Below are 23,156 nucleotides of genomic sequence, written 5' to 3'. Positions count from 1 at the left end.
TCAGCAACTGGTTGCACCTCACTTTCGAATTTCTCTGCAAGCTTAAACTTGTTTGCTTGCATCAGGACTTGGGAAAAGTGACTTTTCTTCCCTAATTTTAGTATTGAAGTCTGAAGGCCAGAAAATAATTTTCTTTTAAAAATGCTAACTTGCCTTCCTAGAATCTGACCAATATTCATTCAGAAATCTACAGTTGTTCTCCCCTCACCCTCTGAGTTTTAGGACTCTTCTTCTGCAAGTGTATAGAGGAGGGTGGTGATTCCCTCATTCAACCTCCATTCCCATTTTAAGCAATTTTTGGAGCCAGGGGTTAGTATTTTTAACTGTGATTTCTGTTTTATGCTCTTTGTTTTAAACCCTTATCAGGAAATAATTTGTAAAATGGTCTCCCAGTGGAATATGTAATCATTAGCAATTTGCTTGGTGGGAAGTAGGGAACGGCAGGTACCCCTGGAACAAGTTAAAGAACTCCTAATTACTTACACCTGCAGAAGCTGTCACTTTTGCAAAGTATGTAATTAGCGAATGCTGGCAAATGTGATTGTCTGTTTAAATACAGGACACAGCCCAGAGGCCACTGAGACTGGGGCTCTCCCACCGGGTACATTAGCCCAGCCTGGGCTCCCCCTGCTGGTTGTTTGTTAAGGCCAATTGCAGGTCTGATACAAGCATGCGGCCAATTGAGCCCACATTCATTGTTCCATGTGCAAAGCAGGTGTGAACATTTTTTAAAAAATTGGGCCCTTTGTACTTTGCAATTATGAATTTTCTGCCTTTTTAGCCCAGTGGCTCTCTGCATTGGCTGCACATTACAATCATCAGGGATGCTTTTCAAAAATCCTGATGCCCAAGCTGTTCCAGATCAGTTAAATTTCTGTGACATAGGTTTTTAAAGTAACCCAGGTGATTACAAATCTGTCAGCAAGTTTGAAAACCAGTGGTTCTCAAACTTTGGCTGCATCAGATTCAGCTTGGGTGCTTGTTAAAGTACAGGTTGCTGGGCTCCATCGCCAGATTCAGTAAGGTGAACGGTGGGAGCATCCAAAAATTTGCACTTCTAAAGATGCTGCCAATGCTCACGACAATGTTGAATTCCTTTTGGACTTAGAATGACTTTTTTTGCACAATAGGCACTATACCAAATACTTTGCAGTTATTAATTCATTTAATCATTTATCACCCAGTTGTTTGATTCTTTAGGTCTCAGAAAAAGTGCTACACACGTGACATCTATTCTTTAAAAAGGTACCTGTCCCTGTTACCATCATATTATCTAGTCTGTTTCCTTAGGACTTTAGCCAATCTATCTTATTTCCTGGCTCCCCTAGGTGCACATAAGCTCCATTGTGGCCATGTCCAGACACTTGCTGAATGAGTTCACAAAGCAACCCTATTGGGGAGGTCAAATGGTCTACATTTTGTGGGACAAGACATAGATTTAAGTAACTTGCTTAAGATCATATTGGAGGAATTAAGATTCAAATTGTGTTCTCTCCAGAGCTGGGCTGTCAAACCACTTCAAGAATTGATCACCAGCCTTAAATACAGTATCAGTTCTTTCCCATCAATAAAATGAATTATTCACCTAAGAATGCCAATTATTTTTGGTTTTACTAACAGTTAAGTTAAAGCTAACTTTTTTTAAGCAATAAAAGTCCAGAGTCCAAATCCAAGTGGCCAAACTGTACTAACATCAGCAATTTCTTTCCTATTTAAAAACTCTATTGTCTGCTATGCTTGATGCAGTAATGAATGCCTCTAGTACCAGCTATTGGGAGGCTGAGACAGGAGGATAACTCAAGTCCAGAGGTTCTAGGTCACTCTGGGCAACAGTGAGAGACCATCTCAAAACAAAACCAAACCTCTACCGTCTGTGTCAGAAACCTACTTAGAATGCCCCAAAGCAGGTTAAGGTTTCTACCTTATATAAAATCACCACACCAAAACCTTTCAATGTAATATTTTGATATTTAAAAGAAGAGTTATGTGAAAACAAGAGAACTTAAATTTTATCAGATTTTATTTAGCACGCCAATACAATTTATCCTGGTAATAAATTAATATGTAGTTATAAAAATGTTTGTGCTATCCAAGAAAAATGCTTTTTAATGTATAAAGTATATGCAGATCCTTCAAACAGCCGACTTAATTTCCAAACTCAGAAGTGTGGTAACATCGCTGATGAAAATTGGGAATTTCCCTGTAATTCATGATTCAGAAGTTTTGAGTTTATCAAGGTTTCAATTGCCCTTTCCATTCTGGCAATCCCCCACACCTGAAATGAGAACTGATAGCTGAAAACGTTCTGATCCCATCTCCTATACCTGTACAGGTGAGGGATCCACTGGCCTGGCCTCAAAACCTCAGAGCTAATCAGACAGAGATTGGATTAAATCAGTTCGCAGAGGTGCTCCACAAATGTCTGTGGGGCTAAATAAGGCACAAGCATCACTCAGAAATCCAATCATACCTGAAAAACCTTGGTTTTATTTTCTGCTTATTATACAATTAATTCCTGGTATGTTCTGTTGTAGTTCTCAAACTTAAACAACACAGTTGCTTTAAAACAAAATAATTCCTATTATTGCAGCATTATTAACAATCACTGACTGCCAATGCTGTTTGTATTTCTTTTCTCCTGGGATGTTTGAACTTGGGCAAATTTTCTTCCTGTTCTATGCTCACAGTAGACCCACACCAAGGATGTCTGTTCTTGCTTGAAATTCATTGGCAGCAGAGAAAGTTTATATATAGTTAGTACCATCTAAAATGAGGTTGAGACAGTTCATTTCTCTTTGCAGGTCACTGCCCACTAGAGTTAATTTGTATCCTGCTCTGTTCATCTGAGCAGTCACTTTGCTTTTCAAAGTTGTGTGGATTACTTCTGGGCTGACAGTGTTCCAAGCAGCAGTGAGACTTCTCATCATTTCACAAATATGCCATATAATGTATGAAGTATATCTAGCATATAATTTTTGATTTATTATGTCTCAGCCTAATGGTTGCATACAGCCATGCTACTGCCAGATTTTTTTTTTTTAAGTCCACTTGTTTTAATTTAAACTTCCAAAGATTGTGTGTAGTTTATTTATCAACCAGTATAGAACACCCATACTCTAAGAAGCTTTTCTAATTGCAGGAGCCATACCTAAAACAACTTGCCAGATATCAGTGCATTTTCATACAGACAGCAAACTTGTGTTTATAATGGAAATTTTTTCCAATTTTCTTTTGATTCTAACTTCTTGCTACTCTCAGCACTCTAGCAAAGGAAGACTAATAGTCTATCTTCATATATTTCTCTTACTCCCTAGCAACATTTCTCTGTAGGAGTGCATGTTTGGTTTGGTTGCATGCTGTAGAGGCTTATTAGATGTATCCACATGGACATATTTATTCAGAACAGGCCTCCCATTTTTAAGTTCATTCTCTATTGTAGATGCTTTACTTTTTAGGAGTAGTGACACAATACTGTGATAGGCTAAAAGCACTGGAACTAGCCACAGAGACTTGGCATTAACCTCTCTATGAAATGCAATTTCATTAGTTTTATCAGAAAATAAACAAAAATCAAGATACAACAATATGTGCTTTGATCTGGTAAAATAATTAAAACACTCATTTACTAATTTGGCATGTTTAACTCCTCTCATTGTTAACTTTGCTTCCTTCTGATTTTTTTTTTTAATCTTGTCATGATTTTTAAGGAACATAAGGACTCTCCACTTCTTCAATCATTTCACTGTAGATTTTTCTTCATTATTCACTAACCTTCCTTATTCACTACCACAATAGAACTCTGTGCATGAAGTGTAACAGAAAAAACATACTGAACAGAACCTGAACCTTGCTATTCTAATAATAGCAAGACTAGGGAGACTGGCTTGGTGAGGGAACTGGAAGTGCAGTACTGATGAAGCAACAAATTTTAAGTCAGAGTAATAAAGCTGATGTCAAATTTCAAAGAAAGGGCTAATTTTAACCATATTGGTAACTAATTAAAAATATACCTTTTAAACTAAGAAATCCTAATGACTGAGGTAGATGATGCTGTTATCAGATACTGAATTAGGTTTAAGGTATAAGGGAAAGAAAGCATTGATGTAAAATTATCTTCGTTTAAATTCAGATGGATAATTAAGAATGCTTCCAATTCAACATTCTAAACATGAAATCCAGGTATGACCTATCTGGTGCTCACTTTTCTATTTGAAGATGAACTCAGCAGTTGGTGAAAAGATCCACATGCTAACAGAATGGCAAACCACAAAATAGTTGTCCCCATGAAAAAAATCAGTTACTCCGCGTTTGATATTTCCACCTGGGCTCATTCTCAACTGTTCAGGATGTGGATTCCTGAAGGTTTCTTCAGCATTTAACTAATTCTTTGTTGGATGAAGGGGCCGGGACTGTTTCTCCACACATAAATTGATCCTAAGACAGAATGAGAAATGACATTGAGTTCTATATCACAAGTATATTAATATTACCTTCATTTTGTTAGAGATTCAATACAGTTATTAATTCTCCCATTGCTATATTGCTTCATTCTTGTTCAAGGCCAGAACTAGAATTAAAATTTTAAAAGTATACTGGTATTCAGTACTGAATTCATCATTTAATAAATGCCTTATAAACATGCCCATCTTCACTTGCAAGCTACCATTTCTTGGAAATAATGTAAGGGCATGTTACATTTTCTGTTTTTATATTCATTATTTCAAATTTTGGTCATTTGAAGTTATATCCTTTTCAAACTAATCCCTTCTTTCAACTAGAAGAAATATGTCTTTAGATGTGTTTTTCCAACACAGATAATCTACAATGTTAGCTACTTTTTAAATGAAATCCAATCTCTGATAATTTATCCTGATTTATGTCAACTGCCACAAGAACACTCTGCCTCCCAGGCTACCCCTGCAATCTGATCCCTGAAGGATCAGTTACTACTCTTCCTGCCTCTGGAATTCTTCTACCTTGCTCTTTGGAATTCATGGTCCACAATGGTCCTTATTCTCAACTCTTCTTTAAAGTGTTCCTTTGCCCCTAATGTCTGGAAACATTTTAGGCTGATGCACCTGAGGGTTGCTTACTATCATTTAATGGGAAGAGCCCAGGGATGCAGCTAAACATTCTACTAAGTACAGGTGAGCTCTGCACAACAATGCTAGGTTGAGATGAAGTTATAACCCAGGGCAGTTTCCCCTACGTCCCCTTCTAGTGTTTTCAGAGCCCTAGTACCACAGGGCTTGGAAGTGGGATTGGCTCTTTTCTGTCACCATTCTCTTCCCTTGTCTAAAATCAACCAACTTTGAATCTTATCTCATGAGACCATACCATCACTAATCTTCTCTGTTACTGCATCTATCCATCCCAAATCCTATATTTCAACCCCTCTGGACCTCTTCTTTATCCCTACCACCTTTTCAGAGTCCCTCATCTAGATGTTCTCTTTACCTAAGTTCACATTCCATGGTCAATTATATCCGCTCTTCTCTATTCACTTGGCAAAACCACAACAATGGTGAAATCTAACTTCCAGTGTCTACAATGATGGAGCTGAGGAGTTATGACCTGAAAACCTCTGATAATCCTCTATCACTACCAGGTATTGTACCATGTCTCTGCTTCTCTTTGTAGCAAACCATTTTAAAGAAATGTCCACACTTATTGACTCCTATTTCCCCATTCTTTTTTTTTTTAAAGAATGATTTTTTTTAGTTGTTGATGGACCTTTATTTTATTTATTTATATGTGGTGCTGAGATTTGAACCCAGGGCCTCACACATGCCAGGCAAGTGCTCTACCGCTGGGCCATAACCCCAGCCCCTATTTCCCCATTCTTTCGAACTATTTCCCATCTACCACGTTTCTCCAATCAGGCTGTCCCCAGTCCCTCCCTGAAACTGCTCTCAACACCATCATAAGTTAATTGTGTGTTGCCAAAGCCAATAGTTAATTCTCAGTTTTCTTCTAACAGTGGAATCTGACAAGAATCTCATTCCTCCCCCTTTTCTCATCTGGCTCCCAGGATATGGCACTGTTGAATTTCCTCCTTCTGCAATGTTTGCTCCTTTTCAGTTAGCTTTGCACATTCCTTAACTTCTTCCTTGACCTTTTAATACTAGAGCACCTCAAGATTCAGTTCTTTCTTTTGTCCATTTCATCTATATTCAAAGTCCTGGGGATCTCATCCAATATCCTGGCTCTGAATACTATCTTTTGCTGGTAACTCCCAAATTTATAATGCCAGCTGTCATGCATATTCAATTGCTTTCTCAGAAGCTCCGCTTGGATGACAAATAGCCTTCTCAAACTTAGTATATCTACCTCCCACCTGTGTACCTATAGTTCTGTAACCCCAGCTGTTAGTAATTCTACCCTTCTAGCTAGACCAAAAATGCTAAAATCACCCGATTCCTCCCATACTTTACATCCAACCAGCAAGAAAATCCTTATCTTTCAAAGTGTATATAGAATCCAACCACTTCTCACCACCTCCATTGCTCCAGTCTAAGCCATTTCTTGCTTTGATTAGTGTAACAGCCTATTTGTTTTTCCCATTTCTCTCCTTGCTCCCTCAGTCTACTCTGAACACAGTAGCCAGAATCATCCTTTTAAAACATAGGTGGGGTTATAGCATTTCTGTTTAAAAATCCTCCAGTGGTTCCCTCCATCATTCACAGTAAAAGCCAAAGTTGTCTCTTTAAATCTTTGTGATCTGCCCCACTCTTTTCATCTTGAACTATCTTCACCCTCATTTGCTCTGATCACTGGCCTTTTTTTTTTCCTTGACAAAACCAGGTATATTCCTGCCTTAAGATCTCATCAATGAATGTTAATTTGCCTAACTCTATGTCACACATGTAAATAGCTCTCTCTCTTATCTCTTTCAAATCTTTACTTATATAAGGCCTTTCTTAATAAATATTGTCATTATTACCTTATTTTAAATTATAGCCTCCTCCCAGACTGGCACTCCAGATTTGTTATAGAATACATTTTAACACAAGAATAAATTATTTAAGTTCTACATTATGGTCTAAATTATAGCCTACTTCTCTTGAAGTCTTGTCTGCACTTTCCTTATACTAATATTAGAGTTCATCTTTAAGAATCCATTAGAAAAATAAAACTTTGGGGGAGAGTAGTTTTTTTCTATCATCAATATCCTTGTGAAAGACAATAGGATAACTGAAGAATAAAATGCAACTTCAAAATGGCAATGAGGTATTATATTCAAACAAGATACTCAAGTTCTACATATAAGCTAAGCAAGAAATGATAAGTAACTGTTCCTTTCAAAATGTAACCAGGGGCTCTGAAAATAATTTAGTTACATATGAAATAGAGGGACAGAGTGTCAGTTAAGACATTTAAAATTATTTTTCTTCTATATAATACATAATCGTTTCCATTAAAGAGTTTTCTTTATCACTCTCTTCAAAGCTAAAACGAGTTACATAATCAGAATTGTAAATTTTAATTTATGATATGGCTGTTAATTAGTAATTTTTAAAGCTTGTTTTAAAAAAAACAAAAACAGCGCGCGCTTAACCCAGCACCTTGTTAAGGAACAATCTTTTGCATTTACTTATTACAGCCAGGCTGCTCTAGGTCCTTGCCATTGTCTCACACTCCGCCCCCCCCCCCATTTTAAAATTGACCCCTTACTTTGTCATAAATCACTTTTATAATGAGAGAGCAGCTAGGACACGTTGCCACGTCTTCTCCATTCTCCAAATCTTCCTATAACGAAATCAAACAACGTTTGGTCAGCACGATCTTCCCTTCGCTATCTCCTCCCCATCAAACCTCTCCCACCTCTATGTGGCTTGCCTCCCTGCAAGGTGGGTGCGAGCCCAAAGAGCCTTCTCCCTCACTTAAAGGGAAACACTCAGGAAGGTCAGCGAGGTTCCGTTGCCTCAAACCCCCTGGGAAACAAAAACGATTCCCCTCTGCCAAAGAAGTATCCGGGAAGGGACCCTTAAGAGAGACCGGGGAGTAACAAAACCGGCTCTCCTTGACACCCACTCCCGGGCTAAACTGAAGGCCAGAATGATGTGCCCGCTGAGAGTTCAGGGAGAGGGATGGGTTTGGGAACACAGAACATGAGTGGACTCAGGGCCGCAAGGATGACTGAAAGCCAATACGCACAGCGAAAACGCGCCTGCTCTAGTGAGTCCCTGCGCGGGTCCCTGAAGTTACCTTGGTGATAGAAAAGTTATCCCCACACGGACAGGGGTAGAAATACGTTTCGGAATCCTCGTCATATTGGAAGTCCTCGATCTCCACCTCGTCGTGAAACACTGCCATGGGGTCGCTGGGGCCGGCAGAGGGCAGGTGCCCCAGCCGTTTGACAACGCCTCTGTAGGTCTAACTTCCCGAAAGCCGGCTGGGACCGGCGCCGTCCCCACGCTCTGGGGCAGGAACTACCGCTTCCGGCGCATAGACAATGACGCAACTCCGGCCTTGGCCGCCAAATGGGTGACCGGGTCGCGGTCACCATGGAGATGATTGAGTTATGGGCCGAGACACTGGAAAGATGGCGCTTCCTGCTCAGCAGTGTCGCGCAGCCCTACTCCCATTGGACAGCAGCGACCAATAGCATGCAAGGCTCGCTCGTGCTGCCATTACGTCACCCCGTGGACCTTGGAGGCTCCACGGCGGAGGCGTGGAATTTGGAGCTGGGCTATAAAGTAAGTGTCCGGGGCGGCTGTAGTGTGCAGCCCGTCGCTGACTTCAGGGAGGTCTCAAACGGCCCGCTGAGGGCTGCAGCTTTCACCCACCTGGCCCTCAGGAAGAGGAGGGCGTCGCTTGGGTTCCAGACAGCGGTAGGAGCAGCTCAGCGTGCTCTCTGCCCCTCACAGGTGACAGACAACCAGCTCTCGTGGAGTTTCGCTTCAGCTAGTGACCTTGAGCCCAGGGCGAAGCCCAACTTATATCTCCTGGCGCAGGTACATACCCGCCTCTTCCTTCACCCCAGACATCTTCAAATATCCCGTTTTGTGTTGCTGAGAAGATCAAGATCCGGAAGGCAGGGACTGAATTCTAGTTACATATTTTCCAGGCACATAACATCATTAACTATTATGATACGTAGTAACAGTAACGTTCTTGTTGTTGTTCTTATTATTGGTAGTTGTTATGTGCCAGGTATTGAGCAAAGTATAATTATCCCATTAAACCTGGGGGTCCATTTTATTAATCTTTAAACTGAGGTACAGAGTGGGCATCTTGACTAACCTCACTTACCTTGGAAATAATGAAAAGCCTGGCCATCTCCAAAGCCCAGGAACAGACTACTAATGCGAACCCCAGTTTCTTTGTAAAACGAACAGTGTGGGTACGTAAGATTATCAGTAGGAGGCCTGTGTATATCCTGAAGCTAAATGCCAATAAAAAGTGGTTTGTCTTTGAAAATAGTGCCTGTTTTGGTACAACCCCCTCACAATGGGGTACTACTCCATTACTAGGCAGTTATTCACATATCAGTAGAAAAGGAATGCAGTGTTGAAAAAGCATTGTTGAAAACCAGAAGATCTGACTTAGAATCTGACTCGATTGCAAATGAGCTCTGGTTGGAGATTTACATTCTTCAGGCCTATTTCTCTTCAAGAAAACATTGGGCTAGAGATGATTCCAAGATCCTTTTCACTAGCATTCTTCTTTTACTTGGAAATCGAGTCTCACTTGGTTTGGCAATCAAATAAAACTTCACATTTTCATAACACATACTTAATACATCCTTATGCTTATGTACTTACACTCAAGTGTTTCCATGAAGTTATCAATTTTGTGCACACTGGATAAGCTCTGCTTGGATTTTAGCCCTTGTGTTTTACTTTTTGTTTGTGGTACTAAAGATAGAACCCAGGGCCTCATACCTGATAGGCAAGCCCTCTCATGCTGAGTTTTATCCCTAGCCCTTAATTTATTTTGAGGTATGGTATGTGGAAGTTGCCCACACTGGTTTTGAATTTTAGATCCTCCTGCTTCAGTCTCCTGAGTAGCTGGGATTGCAGTTGTGTGTCTTCAAGCTCTTTTAAAGCTTGAAAACATGAAGACAGAGAAGTCTTTGGGAGAAAATTCCAGAAGTACATTAATGGAGTTGGTAGAAGGTCATTTCAGAGGTCCCACAAACAATTTTTGCTAAATTGGAGATCTAACCAGCAATTAGGTAACATTTAAAACTTGTTGAAGGTTAACTGTGGAGATTCAGGTGTGTCTGGAGAAATCCCATTAAAGCCCACACAGCTGTGTGGTTGCTCTTGGTATCACTTAGACACAAATACTTCCCAGATAGTCTTTTGGAGATAGGCGGAAGTGTTTAGTTCCATTGATTACAGAACTGTCTTTAATTCTTTTATGAGCCACTTTTGAATATACATAAATGAATGCAAGTCATGTTTTGTTTTATAGGAAGCATAAATTGGAAGGTTCATTTATATTATATATTATATAAAATATATATATTTTTTCTTTGGTGCTAGAAATTGAACCTAGGGCCGTGCGCAAGTTAAGCACATGCTGTTTCACTGAGCTAGAATTACAGTCCTTGTAGGCCTTTTGGAAAGCAATTTGGACTTACTTAGAACAGTTTGCTGCCAGGCATTGTGGCATATGCCTGTAATCCCAGCTGCTTGGGAAGCTGAGGCAGGAGGATCAAAGCCAGCCTTGGCAACTTAGCAAGGTCCTAAGCAACTTAGCGAGAGCTCCTGTCTCTAAAAAAAAAAAATATAAAAAAAGGGGCTGATGTGGCTCAGTGGTTAAGCACCCTTGGGTTTAATCCCCACTACCCCCCCAAAAAAGAAAAAAAACCCCACCCCAAACACACCAGTTTGCTGGAGCATCTTAAAATCTTAGGTTAAAATCCTAAAAGTTATAGGGGATGTCAGGTAGTTTCTCTTTGTAATTTTATAACTTTAAGAATTATCTAAAATGGAAAAAGGAACACACCACTTATTGGTCGTTGACATGTGCCAGGCACTGTACAAATCCTTCGTAGGCATTATGTTGTTAAAACAACCCATTCAGGTATAGGTATCATTAACATTGGGAAACCTGATGGTTAAGGCAAATTAGTGAGTTGCAGTGAGCCATGGTGACAACTCGGATCTTTCTGATCCTAGAATTTAGGCTCTTAATTAACTGCAATGCCATTTATGATGTGATGGTGTTTCAAGCAGGCTAGTTGAAACAAACATTGATTTGATTATGCTGGTTCCCCTGAGACCTAGTGTTGGGGATGGGGGGGATTATTCTAGGCCTTCCATTACTGCTTTTATCTTGCCACCTGTTGTTCATCCCCTTTGGCCACAGGTGGTTCCTCTTGTGGTTCTGACCAGTTTGAGCTTGACTGTGAACAAAGAGAAACCATAGTGAAGCACATGATGTACATTTTTTGTTTTGTTTTTTTTTACTCAGTTAAAGAAAACATTCAGTGACTATTGATTTTTACATTTATTCCTAACAGGGAATAGACACATTTTGTAAATACACATTTTTGAACCCTGAGAGAGTGACAGAAGCAGATTTGCTTGTTCCTATGGTCATTTGAGATCACAAGTTTATCTTTTTACCATAAATGTTAACATTGTTTATATGGAAAGTAATAGTGACCAAAATTCTTAGTATAATATCAGATTTAGAACTGGGTCATAACTGTGTAACAAACTGTATTTGACTGCTGTTATATTTCAGGCGAGGGGGAGTTGTTTATTGGCACTATCAAATCACTACTTCTGTAGGTCATTTGGCAAGGAGAAGGGGGTTTTTAAGTTAAGGATTTTGTATTAACACTCTTGCTTACCGGGTACTTCACAGGTGTTATTTTATTCATTTCAGCAATCCAGTGAAGCAATGTGGGTGTTGTTAAAATGGTAAAAGATGCTTTGCCCAAGATTGAAAAAGGGCAAGAAGGAGTCAAACTTGAGCCTAGTCCACTGATTCAAAGTCAGGCACACTCCTCATACCACTTGTATACCACTGAGTTTTCCTTACCAACCCCTGGAGTCTCATTGCTTCCTCTGTGACATCTAGATTTCTGAATTGACAGGTGCCAGATTGGTCTTCAAATTTACTTCATTTCAGGGGACTCGTGGTCTTTGAGGCATTCTTGTTGCATTTGCTGCTGTCCTATCTCATCCAATTTATCAACAAGTTGTAGGGCTCTAATTTCAAAATAATTTCATGTGAATCTATTTCTGTCATCTCTATAGCTCTTATCCTTTCATAATGCCCCCTCCCCCTGCCTAGCATTGGAGATTGAACCCAAGGGCACCCTACGACTAAGCTACATCTTCAGCCCCCCCCTTTTTTTTTTTTTTTGATTTTGAAACAAGGTCTCATTAATTTGCCCATGTTGGGCAACTATTTAATTTAATCTGGAAGGAACAGATTAAATTTAAGATTTGAGACAAATTACAGTGATTTCAGTTCAACAAATACACTCAGTTCATTCAATGATTCCAGGGATGCCAGGCACTATTTGTCATGTCATCTCCTTGGAGATGGAGTAGGTATATCAGTTTTAAAATAAAAAAAAAAATTATAATTTCTCTGTTTTAGAAATAGTTACAAATTTTTAACTTGTGATCCTCCTGCCTTAGCCTCCTGAGTGCCTGGGATTACAGAGTGCGCCACCATGCCTACACCTAGTTCCTACCATACTTTTAGACTGGAACCTCCTAACTATATTTTCTGCTTTCTACTTTTGCCCTTGGATAATCCATTCTTCACACAGCAACCTGGGTAATCATTTAAAAGTAGATTATGTCCTCCTGATTTATTCAGACTTTTCAGTTGCTTCCTAGTGACTTGGGGTAAAGTCCATTTGCCATGGCCTACTGTGATTTGGGTCTCAATTACTTGCTCAATTTCCTTTCATTCTCATGTAGATTATTAAATTTTAGCCTAAAATGTTAACCATACTGCTCTCTGGTGTCACTGACCTTGGTTCCTTTAACATGCTAGACTTTTCCCTTGTTTTTGCCTTTGTTCTTGCTTATCTCTGTGGCAGAATGCTCTGCCCTTAATATCTGCTTGGTTACCTCTTAATTGTTCTGGTTTTAGCTCAAGTGTGATCACTTCAGAGAGACCTACCCTGCTATTCCTCCACCTGCTTACTCCATGACATGACATGACAAATAGTGCCTGGCATCCTGGAATTGTTGAATGAACTGAGTGTATTTGTTGAACTGAAATCACTGTAATTTGTCTCAAATCTTAAATTTAATCTGTTCCTTCCAGTAATTTGTTTTAGTATTTCATTATGGATATCAGTTTTATCATTTATGATAATTTTTCTGTTTTAGAAATAGTTACAAATTTTTGGTAGTTTGTGAGGATATACACATCTATGGAATATTCATTATATAGTTTTGGAAATTACTTAATATGTTAATCTCCTTTGATTAAACCCTTTGGATATGTGAGTAAAATCCTTGGACAAGTAAAAGTGGGTAATTTTTAAAAATACCTTATTCTAAGGTCTGGCATTAAAAACTTAGAAAGGCACTTTGAATATTTTTTAAAAATGCTCTTTATTTACCAGTAGGTGGCATCTTGGTCATGATTATTATTACAGAATTTTAGAATTTTAAGAGAACAGCTTTTAAAAATTAAAATTTGCTTCCAGTTGAGAAGTAGTCTATTCAAACAGCATAGTCACTAAGATGTATCCTATCGTAAAGACAATTTATTTTAGCAGTAGCTGTCTAAAACAGCAGAACAATATTTTATATTTAACTATATAGCACTTAAATTTAATTGGGGAACCTGATCTCAAGTGACATCTGTCATTTTAGCCTGTGACTGTGGTTGTACTTTTTTCATCATGGTAGGATCTCAAACTGAGCAGAACCTAAGAGGAACCACCAGTGGCCAGACAGGGCAGGTGGCCAACAGATGGCAGGATGAAAACAGTATAGAAAGGTATTTCATGGGGTGGGTATCCTAAGTTGAGGAGGTGGGTATCTAAGCAGGAGGATGAACAAGAGAAGCAATAAGATAAAAAAAAGAAGTGGAACCATGAGGGGGAAGAATTGAGAATGGCCTTGCTGTGAGGTCATGCCTCTGATTACAATGAGCCTTTCCTTTAACAACTGATACTTACTAGGTCTTTTTCCGAGTTTCCCAAAACATTGTTTTTTCGTGTTGTCCCTGTTATCACAGGAACTTGGTGAGAATGTCAGTTTAAGGAAAAACTTTCCATGTTCCAGCCAGTGTACATCCAGAGATGTCAGTGTAATACCAGGAGCAGACTGTGTGTCAGTGAACCAGCCATACCCTGAATGACTCCTAAAATCTCATGGACTTCTAAAGTAAGTTTCACCTTCTTTTGGTGATGAAAAATCATTTTTGGTTTAGCACATTTAAAGGAGAGAAACTACATTTAGTAATCTTGCATGAGGTGAAAAAGGCCTTATGCTTTTTTTCCATTTACTAGAAAAAAGTAGCCCATGGCATGTTTATTTGCAATCAAGCTGCATCATACAATGGCAAGAAGAGTTTTTATCTAAAGACTAGTTACGAAGCATTGGGCTTTTAAAAATCTGATGTGGTTACAGCTGACTAAATACATCTGACTTGTATCACCACCTGGTTTAATCTTATGCTATTACAGAAGCAGAGTAGACTTAAAAAATTTTTTTTAGTTGGAAGATGGACATAATATTTTTATTTTTACGTGGTGCTGAGGATTGAACCCAGTGCCTCACACATTGCAAGGCAAGTGCTATACCACTGAGTGAGCTCCAGCCCAGAGAGTAGACTGACAACTGTATTTGACCTGATGAGCACCATCCAATTCTTTAATATTTCTTGCCAGAAATTAGTGCAAGAGGAAGACAAATTTACTGAGGTTCCCAAATATTTAAAAACCAAAACATATAAGAATACTTTTCAGAATATCCCAAACTAGAAAATATCCAAAAAGGCTAATAGAGTAAACAAATTTTGCAGCTTGTATCTGCATACATGTTCTCTTTTGATCTCCAAATCGGCCACATGCTGCATGATTCTGTCTTCAGAGGACTCTCTCTCTCTCTCTCTCTCTCTCTCTCTCTCTCTCTCTCTCTCTCTCTCTCTCTCTCTCTCGTATACATATATATATGAGACCATATCTTCCATTCTGTAAGATTATAATGCTGAAAATTTCCTGTTGCCTTATGGCATTGAAGCCTTTGTAACATCTCAGAACAGCATGTTACTCATGCTTGTGATGATGCTAGTGTAAACAAACCTACTGTGCTGTCGCTTATATAAAAGTATAGCATGTATAATTACGTACTGCTGCTTGTCAGTTGACGTTTATTTTATTATATGCAGTGCTGAGAATTGAACCCAGTGCCTCATACATGCTAGGCAAGTGTTGTACTGCTGAGCCACAACCCCAGCTCTTGTATTGCTACTTGTAAAGTTTACTATAAAGCAATATGCCGTGTTATGCAGGCAGCAGCCTTTTATCTCTTGGTTATTGCATTTCTTGATTGCATTAAGAGGCCATGTTGAGTAACCTATGCTATGTAGGTTTGTGTAAGTTCTTTATGATGTTTGTATAATGACAATATCATCTGATGAAGCAGTTCTCAAAATGTATCCCCATTATTAAATGATTCATGGCTGTTTTGTTAGCATCAAGAATTACATACCTACATGCTGTACAGTTACAGTGAATCGGTTCTGAATGATTGCAAAAATTGTCAGGTAAACTCAGGCCCTTTGCTAACTGAACAACTCATAACTGTACCAACAGATTGAAACTATTTTTCACTGTTTCTTTAAATAGTCTGATGTTTCCCCAATTTTTCTTAAAATAATTTTAAACTTCATTCTTTTGTTTGCCCAGGAAGTACCATGGCCTGTGCTGCTTTCTTGATTTCTGGGTTGTTTCGAGGCTATGTGGGAGCAGTCTGCACTCGGGCTGCTGCTTCGAAGTTGACATCCAGCACTTCTCGCCACCTTACTTTCACGAGGTGAGTCATTAAGCCTTCAGAGCTGCTGAGAGTTGCGTGAAGCATATCAGACTCCAGAAAGAGGCAGCATCTTGGCTTAAAGATGCCTATCATTAATAGATCATTAAACTTCTGACCATTTTATAGGATCCATAATTATGTTGTATTTTGGATAACTGTGATATTACAGGGGAAAATAATTATTTTTATGAGGATAATACTTAATAACCTAATTTTACTTTTTATTAAAGCATAATGAAATCCAAAAGAAAAACTGATCACTTGGAGAGAACTGCAAGTGTCGTTCGCCGGGAGGTCTGTATCTTTTGGGCATGACAGGTTTTTCTGGTTGGACAGTTTGTGCATGGTTATGACAGTCTTATGGGGAAGGCAAGTTTGTTCTTTTCCGAAAATTTCTAAAGATATGTGATAATTTGAAAAGATAACAAGTCTTCAATTTTTCCTTTAAGCTTGAAATGAATGGGTTAATTTTTGAAGGCTAGATTATGGCAGCATTAAGGGAAATATCCTCACAGGTTTGATGTTTAGAGTTACTTTAGAGATAGAACTACTTAGAGAGTCTATATTTTATGAATACCTTATCATTTCTTTTTTCTTTTTTTTTTTTTTTTTTTTTTGGACACCGTGTCTCCAAATCCTTGTTCATCCATACTTTAGAACCACACTTCCTATTTCATCAAGGGAGAAAGCACTAACATCTGAGAAAGGAAGGTGTACAATTTTTCCACCATATTCAGACTATAGAGAGTTAATCTGCCACCTGAAGGGGTGTCAAGGGCTGGGAGCTAAAGGATCCTCACCCTTTACCTCAGTGAGTAACTATTTTCATTTAAAAACATAAATGGGATATTTGATTTTTTTTTTTTGAGTGTTTTTCACATTCAGATACGTTTAGCTTAGTATTAGGAGTCTGTTTAAACTATTAAAAATAAAAAGCTTTTTTTACACTTCTACAAACGTGATCATAAATTATATTGGCTTAGTAGTTTTAGTGTAATAGAAGGAGATTCTGTAATGTTTAGGCCCTACTTTAATTTAATTCTGCTTTCAGAAAATTGCTTTGGGATGGACTGAGGGTAATGTTCATTCAGCTTTATGGTGTGTTTTTGTGTGTGTGTGTTTTGTGTGTGTGTTTAAGTCTGTAAAATTAGCTCAAGAGAGTAGGTTCATAAGCATGTGGGAAGATACTTTTCCCATTGATGATCAATCTGAAAATACTTTGTCCACACAAAAATACTGATTCCATAAATGTGAAGTTTGTTAAGATTTATTTTTAAAGAGTGAAAAGTCTGTCAGTGTGAAGAAAACTGGTTGAGAGGCTTGGACTGTGCTCTTACCTGTCAGTTTTGAGGTAGATAAATTAGAGAAGTGTTGCCAAACTTTTTAAGGATCAGATGCAAATATTTTAGGCTTTATGGTCTGTATTATTTCATTTACAACTACTGGCACTAATTCTCATGTGAATTAAGAAAAAGTTGACAAAGTTTGACTATACTCTATTGGATAACATAAAATCTCAAGTACAACAACTACCAAACTATCTTTATAATGTGAAAACATCCGTGACATGTACACAATTTGGTGTGACAGTTCTAATAAAACATGATTTCCCAAAGTTGTCCTATATGTAATGGTTGCCGGTCCCTGAATTAGAGTAGTCATTTTAGAATTTTATAGGACAAAATTATTGGGACTTTGGGGTAGGGGTGATTTTGGAAGTTTAGGACAAAGAAAATTCTTTTTTTTTTTTTTATTGTTGGTCATTCAAAACATTACATCTTTCTTGATATATCATATGTCACAATTTGATTCAAAAGGGTTATGAACTTCCATTTTTACCCCGTATATAGATTGCTGAATCACATCAGTTACATCAGTTACATTTCCATTGATTTACACATTGCCATTCTAGTGTCTGATGAATTCTGCTCTCTATCCTATCCTCTACTATCCCCCCTCCCCTCCCCTCTTCTCTCTCGACCACCTCTACTGTAAAACATTTATTCCACTTGTATTATTCTTCCCTTACCCCTCACTTCCTCTTGTATGTAATTTTGTATAACCCTGAGGATCACCTTCCCTTTCCCTGCAATTTCCCTTCTCTCTCCCTTTCCCTCCCACCTCTCATCCCTATTTAATGTTAATCTTCTTCTCCTGCTCTTCGTCCCTACTCTGTCCTTAGTTACTCCCCTTATATCAAAGAAGTCATTTGGCATTTGTTTTTTAAGGATTGGCTAGCTTCACTTAGAATCTGCTCTAATGCCATCCATTTCCCTCCACATTCTATGATTTTGTCGTTTCTTAATGCAGAGTAATACTCCATTGTGTATAAATGCCACATTTTTTTATCCATTCATCTATTGAAGGGCATCTAGGTTGGTTCCACAATCTTGCTATCGTGTATTGTGCTGCTATGAACATCGATGTAGCAGTGTCCCTGTAGCATGCTCTTATTAGGTCTTTAGGGAATAGACTAGGTCTTTAGGGGAATAGCTGGATCAAATGGTGGTTCCATTCCCAGCTTTCCAGGAAATCTCCATACTGCTTTCCAAATTGGCTGCACCAATTTGCAGTCCCACCAACAATGAACAAGTGTACCCTTTTCCCGCATCCTCTCCAGCACTTGTTGTTGTTGGACTTCATGATGGCTGCCAATCTTACTGGAGTGAGATGGTATCTTAGGGTAGTTTTGATTTGCATTTCTCTGACTGCTAGCAATGGTGAGCATTTTTTCATGTACTTATTGATTGATTGTATGTCCTCCTCTGAGAAGTGTCTGTTCAGGTCCTTGGCCCATTTATTGATTGGGTTATTTGTTATCTTATTGTCTAATTTTTTGAGTTCTTTGTATACTCTGCATATTAGGGCTCTATCTGAAGTGTGTGGAGTAAAGATTTGTTCCCAGGATGTAGGCTCCCTGTTTATCTCTCTTATTGTTTCTTTTGCTGAGAAAAAACTTTTTAGTTTGAGTAAGTCCCATTTGTTGATTCTAGTTGTTAACTCTTGCGCTATGGGTGTCCTATTGAGGAATTTGGAGCCCGACCCCACAGCATGTAGATCGTAGCCAACTTTTTCTTCTATCAAACGCCGTGTCTCTGATTTAATATCAAGCTCGTTATCCCTTATTTTTCTAGGGTTTTGAACATAAAGGGATGCTGTACTTTGTCGAATGCTTTTTCTGCATCTATCGATGATCATATGGTTCTTATTTTTAAGTCTATTGATGTGGTGAATAACATTTATTGATTTCCGTATATTGAACCAGCCTTGCATCCCAGGGATGAATCCTACTTGATCATGGTGTATAATTTTTTTGACATGTTTTTGAATCCAATTCGCTAGAATTTTATTGAGGATTTTTGCATCTAGGTTCATTAGAGATATTGGTCTATAGTTTTCTTTCTTTGAAGTGTCTTTGTCTGGTTTAGGCATCAGGGTGATGTTGGCCTCGTAGAATGTATTTGGAAGTTCTCCCTCTTTTTCTATTTCCTGAAATAGCTTGAAAAGTATTGGTGTTAGTTCCTCTTTAAAGGTTTTGTAAAACTCTGCTATATACCCATCCGGTCCTGGGCTTTTCTTAGTTGGTAGTCTTTTGATGGTTTCTTCTATTTCCTCTAATGTTATTGGTCTGTTTAGGTTGTCTATGTCCTCCTGACTCAATCTGGGCAGATCATATGACTTAAGAAATTTATCTATGCCTTCATTATTTTCTATTTTATTGGAGTATAAGGATTCAAAATAATTTCTGATTATCTTCTGTATTTCTGAAGTGTCTGTTGTGATATTGCCTTTTTCATCCCGTATGCTAGTAATTTGGGTTCTCTCTCTTCTTTTCGTTAGCATGGCTAAGGGTCTGTCGATTTTATTTATTTTTTCAAAGAACCAGCTTTTAGTTTTGTCAATTTTTTCAATTGTTTCTTTTGTTTCGATTTCATTAATTTCAGCTCTGATTTTAATTATTTCTTGCCTTCTACTTCTTTTGCTGTTGTTTTGCTCTCTTTTTCTAGGATTTTGAGATGAAGTATGAGATCATTTATTTGTTGGTTTTTTTCTTTTTTTAAGGAATGAACTCCAAGCAATAAATTTTCCTCTTAGAACTGCTTTCAATGTGTCCCATAGATTCAATATGTTGTGTCTGTGTTTTCGTTTAAGAAGTTTTTAATTTCATCCTTGATGTCTTCTAAAACCCATTGATCATTCAGTAACCTATTATTCATTCTCCAAGTGATGCCTGATTTTTCCTTCCTTCCTTTTATCATTGATTTTTAGTTTCATTCCATTATGATCAGACAAGATGCATGGTATTATCTCTACTCCTTTATATTGTCTAAGAGTTGCCCTGTGACATAAAATATGATCTATTTTTGAGAAGGATCCATGTGCTGCTGAGAAAAAAGTGTAACTACTTGATGTTGGGTGGTATATTCTATATATGTCGATTAAGTCTAGGTTGTTGATTGTGTTATTGAGTTCTATAGTTTCCTTGTTTAACTTTTGGAAGATCTGTCCAGTGGTGAGAGAGGTGTGTTGAAGTCTCCCATGATTATTGTATGGTGGTCTATTAGACTCTTGAACTTGAGAAGCGTTTGCTTGATGAACATAGCTGCACCATTATTTAGGGCATATATATTTATGATTGTTATGTCTTGTTGCTGTATGGTTCCCTTGAGCAGTATGTAGTGTCCCTCTTTATCCCTTTTGATTAACTTTGGCTTGAAATCTATTTTATTAGATATGAGTATGGACACTCCTGCTTGTTTCCGCAGTCCATATGAGTGGTATGATTTTTCCCAACCTTTCACCTTCAGTCTATGTATATCATTTTCTATCAAATGCGTCTCCTGTAGGCAGCATATTGTTGGGTCTTGTTTTGTGATCCATTCAACTAGCCTGTGTGTCTTAATTGGTGAGTTTAAGCCATTAACATTTAGGGTTATTATTGAGATATGGTTTGTTCTTCCAGCCATATTTGTTTATTAATGTTACTAAACCTGATTTGTTTTCCTCTTTGATTACTTTCCCCCCTTTACTGTCCTACCTCCCAATGTTGGTTTTCAATGTTATTTTCTACTTCCTCTTCCTGTAATGTTTTGCCAAGGATTTTTTGAAGAGAAGGTTTTCTAGCTGCAAATTCTTTTAACTTTTGTTTATCGTGGAAGGTTTTAATTTCATCTTCCATCCTGAAGCTTAATTTCGCTGGATACATGATTCTTGGTTGGAACTCATTTTCTTTCAGTGTTTGAAATATGTTATTCCAGGATCTTCTAGCTTTCAGAGTCTATGTTGAGAGATCAGCTGTTATCCTGATTGGTTTACCCCTAAATGTAATCTGCTTCCTTTCTCTTGTAGCTTTTAAAATTCTCTCCTTATTCTGTATGTTGGACATCTTCATTATAATGTGTCTAGGTGTGGATCTCTTATGATTTTGCATATTCGGCATCCTGTAGGCTTCTAGGATTTGGGATTCTGTCTCATTCCTCAAGTCTGGGAAGTTCTCTCGTATTATTTCATTGAATAGATTATTTATTCCTTTGGTTTGGAGCTCTGTGCCTTCCTGTATCCCAATGATTCTTAAGTTTGGTCTTTTAATATTATCCCATAATTCTTGGATGTTCTGCTCATGGTTTCTTAGCAGAGTTGCTGAGCTGTCTATGTTCTTTTCAAGTTGAAATACTTTGTCTTCATTGTCTGATGTTCTATCTTCTAAGTGATCTACTCTGCTGGTAGTATTCTCAATTGAGTTTTTAAGTTGGTTTATTGCTTCCTGCATTTCTAGGATTTCTATTTGTTTGTTTTTTATTACCTCTATCTCCTGTGTAATTGATCTTTTGCTTCCTGTATTTGTTTATGTAGTTCCTTGTCAATATGATCTTTCATTGTCTGATTTTGCCGTTTCATGTCTTCCTTGAGACTCCAGATCATCTGAAGCATGTATATCCTGAACTCTTTGTCATTCCATCTGATGCAGCTATTGCCTCTTCTAAAGTTGAGCTGACCTGCATTGCTTGTGGTCCTTTCTTTCCTTGTCTTTTCATACTGCCGCGTGGTTAAGAGCCAGGCAGGTGGGGCGGCCGCTTGCAGGACGGGTGTGGCGGCCGCTCGCAGAGCAAGAGCCAGGCCTCCTGTGAGAGCCCGGATGGCGGAGGCTGCCTGCCGGTTCGGGCGGGGCGGGCCGGGCTGCGCCGCTCCGGATGCCGGCCACTTACAGAAGGGGGTGCTGGCTGCGGGACTGGACTTCTGCACCCGCCGTGGAGCCGCCTGTAGAGCCGGGTAGCTGCGGCCGCGTGGTTAAGAGCCAGGCAGGTGGGGCAGGCGCTCGCAGAGCGAGAGATGAGCCTCCCGTGAGAGCCCGGATGGTGGAGGCCACCTGCTGGTTCGGGCGGGCCGTGCCGCGCAGCTCCGGGTGCCCCGCTGCCTCGGGACTAGACTTCTGTACCTGCTGTGGAGCTGCCTGTAGAGCCGGGTAGCTGCGGCCATGTGGTTAAGAGCCAGGCGGGTGGGGCAGCCGCTCGCAGAGCGAGAGATGGGCCTCTCATGAGAGCCCGGATGGTGGAGGCCGCCTGCCGGTTCGGGCGGGGCGGGCCGCCCAGCTCCAGGTGCCGGCCGCTTACAGAAGCGGGTGCTGGCTGCGGGACTTGACTCCTGCACCCGCGGTGGAACCGCCTGTAGAGCCGGGTAGCTGCGGCCGCGTGGTTAAGAGCCAGGCGGGTGGGGCAGCCGTTCGCAGAGCGAGAGATGGGCCTCCCGGGAGAGCCGCTTGCAGGAGCAGCTGATGGCTGCAGGACTGTACCTCTGTGCCCGCGTGGCCAGCCAAGATCCACTTCTCTAGGACAAACTGTCTCTTCCAATAAACCTACCAGTTCTCGGCTGCTCTCCTCTTAAGGAAATTTTGCTAGAAGTTCCTCCGTAGGTAGGCTGCGGCTGTTCCAATGGGTCCTTCTGATCCCGTTAAAGTGGAGACATTGGAATCGCTGCTTCCTTGCCGGCCGCCATGTTGGATCCCCCCTTTTAATTCTAATAGTTTGAAAAGTTGATAATTTTGGTGCTCAGATATCTGAAAATTATAGGATTAAAATTCTAATCAAGTAACTACTTTGGAGGAAGGATTTTTCCAATGGCAGTTCCTCTTCTCTTTTGTTTCTAATTTCCATTCCTCTAAATAGACTGAGAATTGGGAGG

General features: G+C 39.3%; 2 protein-coding genes across 23 annotated transcripts in view; one reads left to right on the top strand and one right to left on the bottom strand.

The window, feature by feature from the left end:
* Positions 1 to 2,002: 2,002 nt before the first annotated feature.
* Positions 2,003 to 8,497, bottom strand: Dph3 (diphthamide biosynthesis 3). Its single transcript, XM_005317247.5, has 3 exons — positions 8,209 to 8,497; positions 7,675 to 7,749; positions 2,003 to 4,434 (listed from the first exon to the last, which is right to left on the bottom strand). The coding sequence occupies exons 1-3, from the start codon at positions 8,314 to 8,316 to the stop codon at positions 4,369 to 4,371; spliced, it is 249 nt and encodes an 82-aa protein (XP_005317304.1). The 5' UTR covers positions 8,317 to 8,497; the 3' UTR covers positions 2,003 to 4,368.
* Positions 8,498 to 8,569: 72 nt separating this feature from the next.
* Positions 8,570 to 23,156, top strand: part of Oxnad1 (oxidoreductase NAD binding domain containing 1) — a 106,072-nt gene continuing 91,485 nt past the window's right edge. For 17 of the 22 annotated variants that reach the window (XR_013434424.1, XR_013434422.1, XR_013434421.1 and 14 more), the window contains exons 1-4: positions 8,627 to 8,957; positions 14,176 to 14,324; positions 15,851 to 15,977; positions 16,208 to 16,271. Coding sequence is in view for 10 of the 22 variants with exons in the window: in XM_078038318.1 (XP_077894444.1) it covers positions 15,859 to 15,977; positions 16,208 to 16,271 (183 nt within the window). In the remaining 12 variants the exon portion in view is untranslated. Of the gene's footprint in view, positions 8,958 to 14,175; positions 14,325 to 15,850; positions 15,978 to 16,207; positions 16,272 to 23,156 lie in introns of those variants that run through there. The other 5 variants (XM_013361804.4, XM_013361806.4, XM_013361810.4 and 2 more) reach the window with 5 other exon arrangements.

The sequence above is a fragment of the Ictidomys tridecemlineatus genome, chromosome 2 (genome assembly GCF_052094955.1).
Source record: "Ictidomys tridecemlineatus isolate mIctTri1 chromosome 2, mIctTri1.hap1, whole genome shotgun sequence".
NCBI classification, from domain to species: Eukaryota; Metazoa; Chordata; class Mammalia; order Rodentia; family Sciuridae; genus Ictidomys; species Ictidomys tridecemlineatus.
Note: the sequence above shows the minus strand (reverse complement) of the source record. Positions and strands in the feature narration are given on the sequence as shown.

Coding starts and splice junctions, on each gene's coding strand:
- Dph3 (XM_005317247.5), bottom strand. CDS start 8,316: ATGGCAGTGTTTCACGACGAGGTGGAGATCGAGGACTTCCAATATGAC. Junction 7,750..8,208: donor ATAACTTTTCTATCACCAAG/GTAACTTCAGGG, acceptor ATTTCGTTATAG/GAAGATTTGGAGAATGGAGA. Junction 4,435..7,674: donor TAAAAGTGATTTATGACAAA/GTAAGGGGTCAA, acceptor ATTCTGTCTTAG/GATCAATTTATGTGTGGAGA.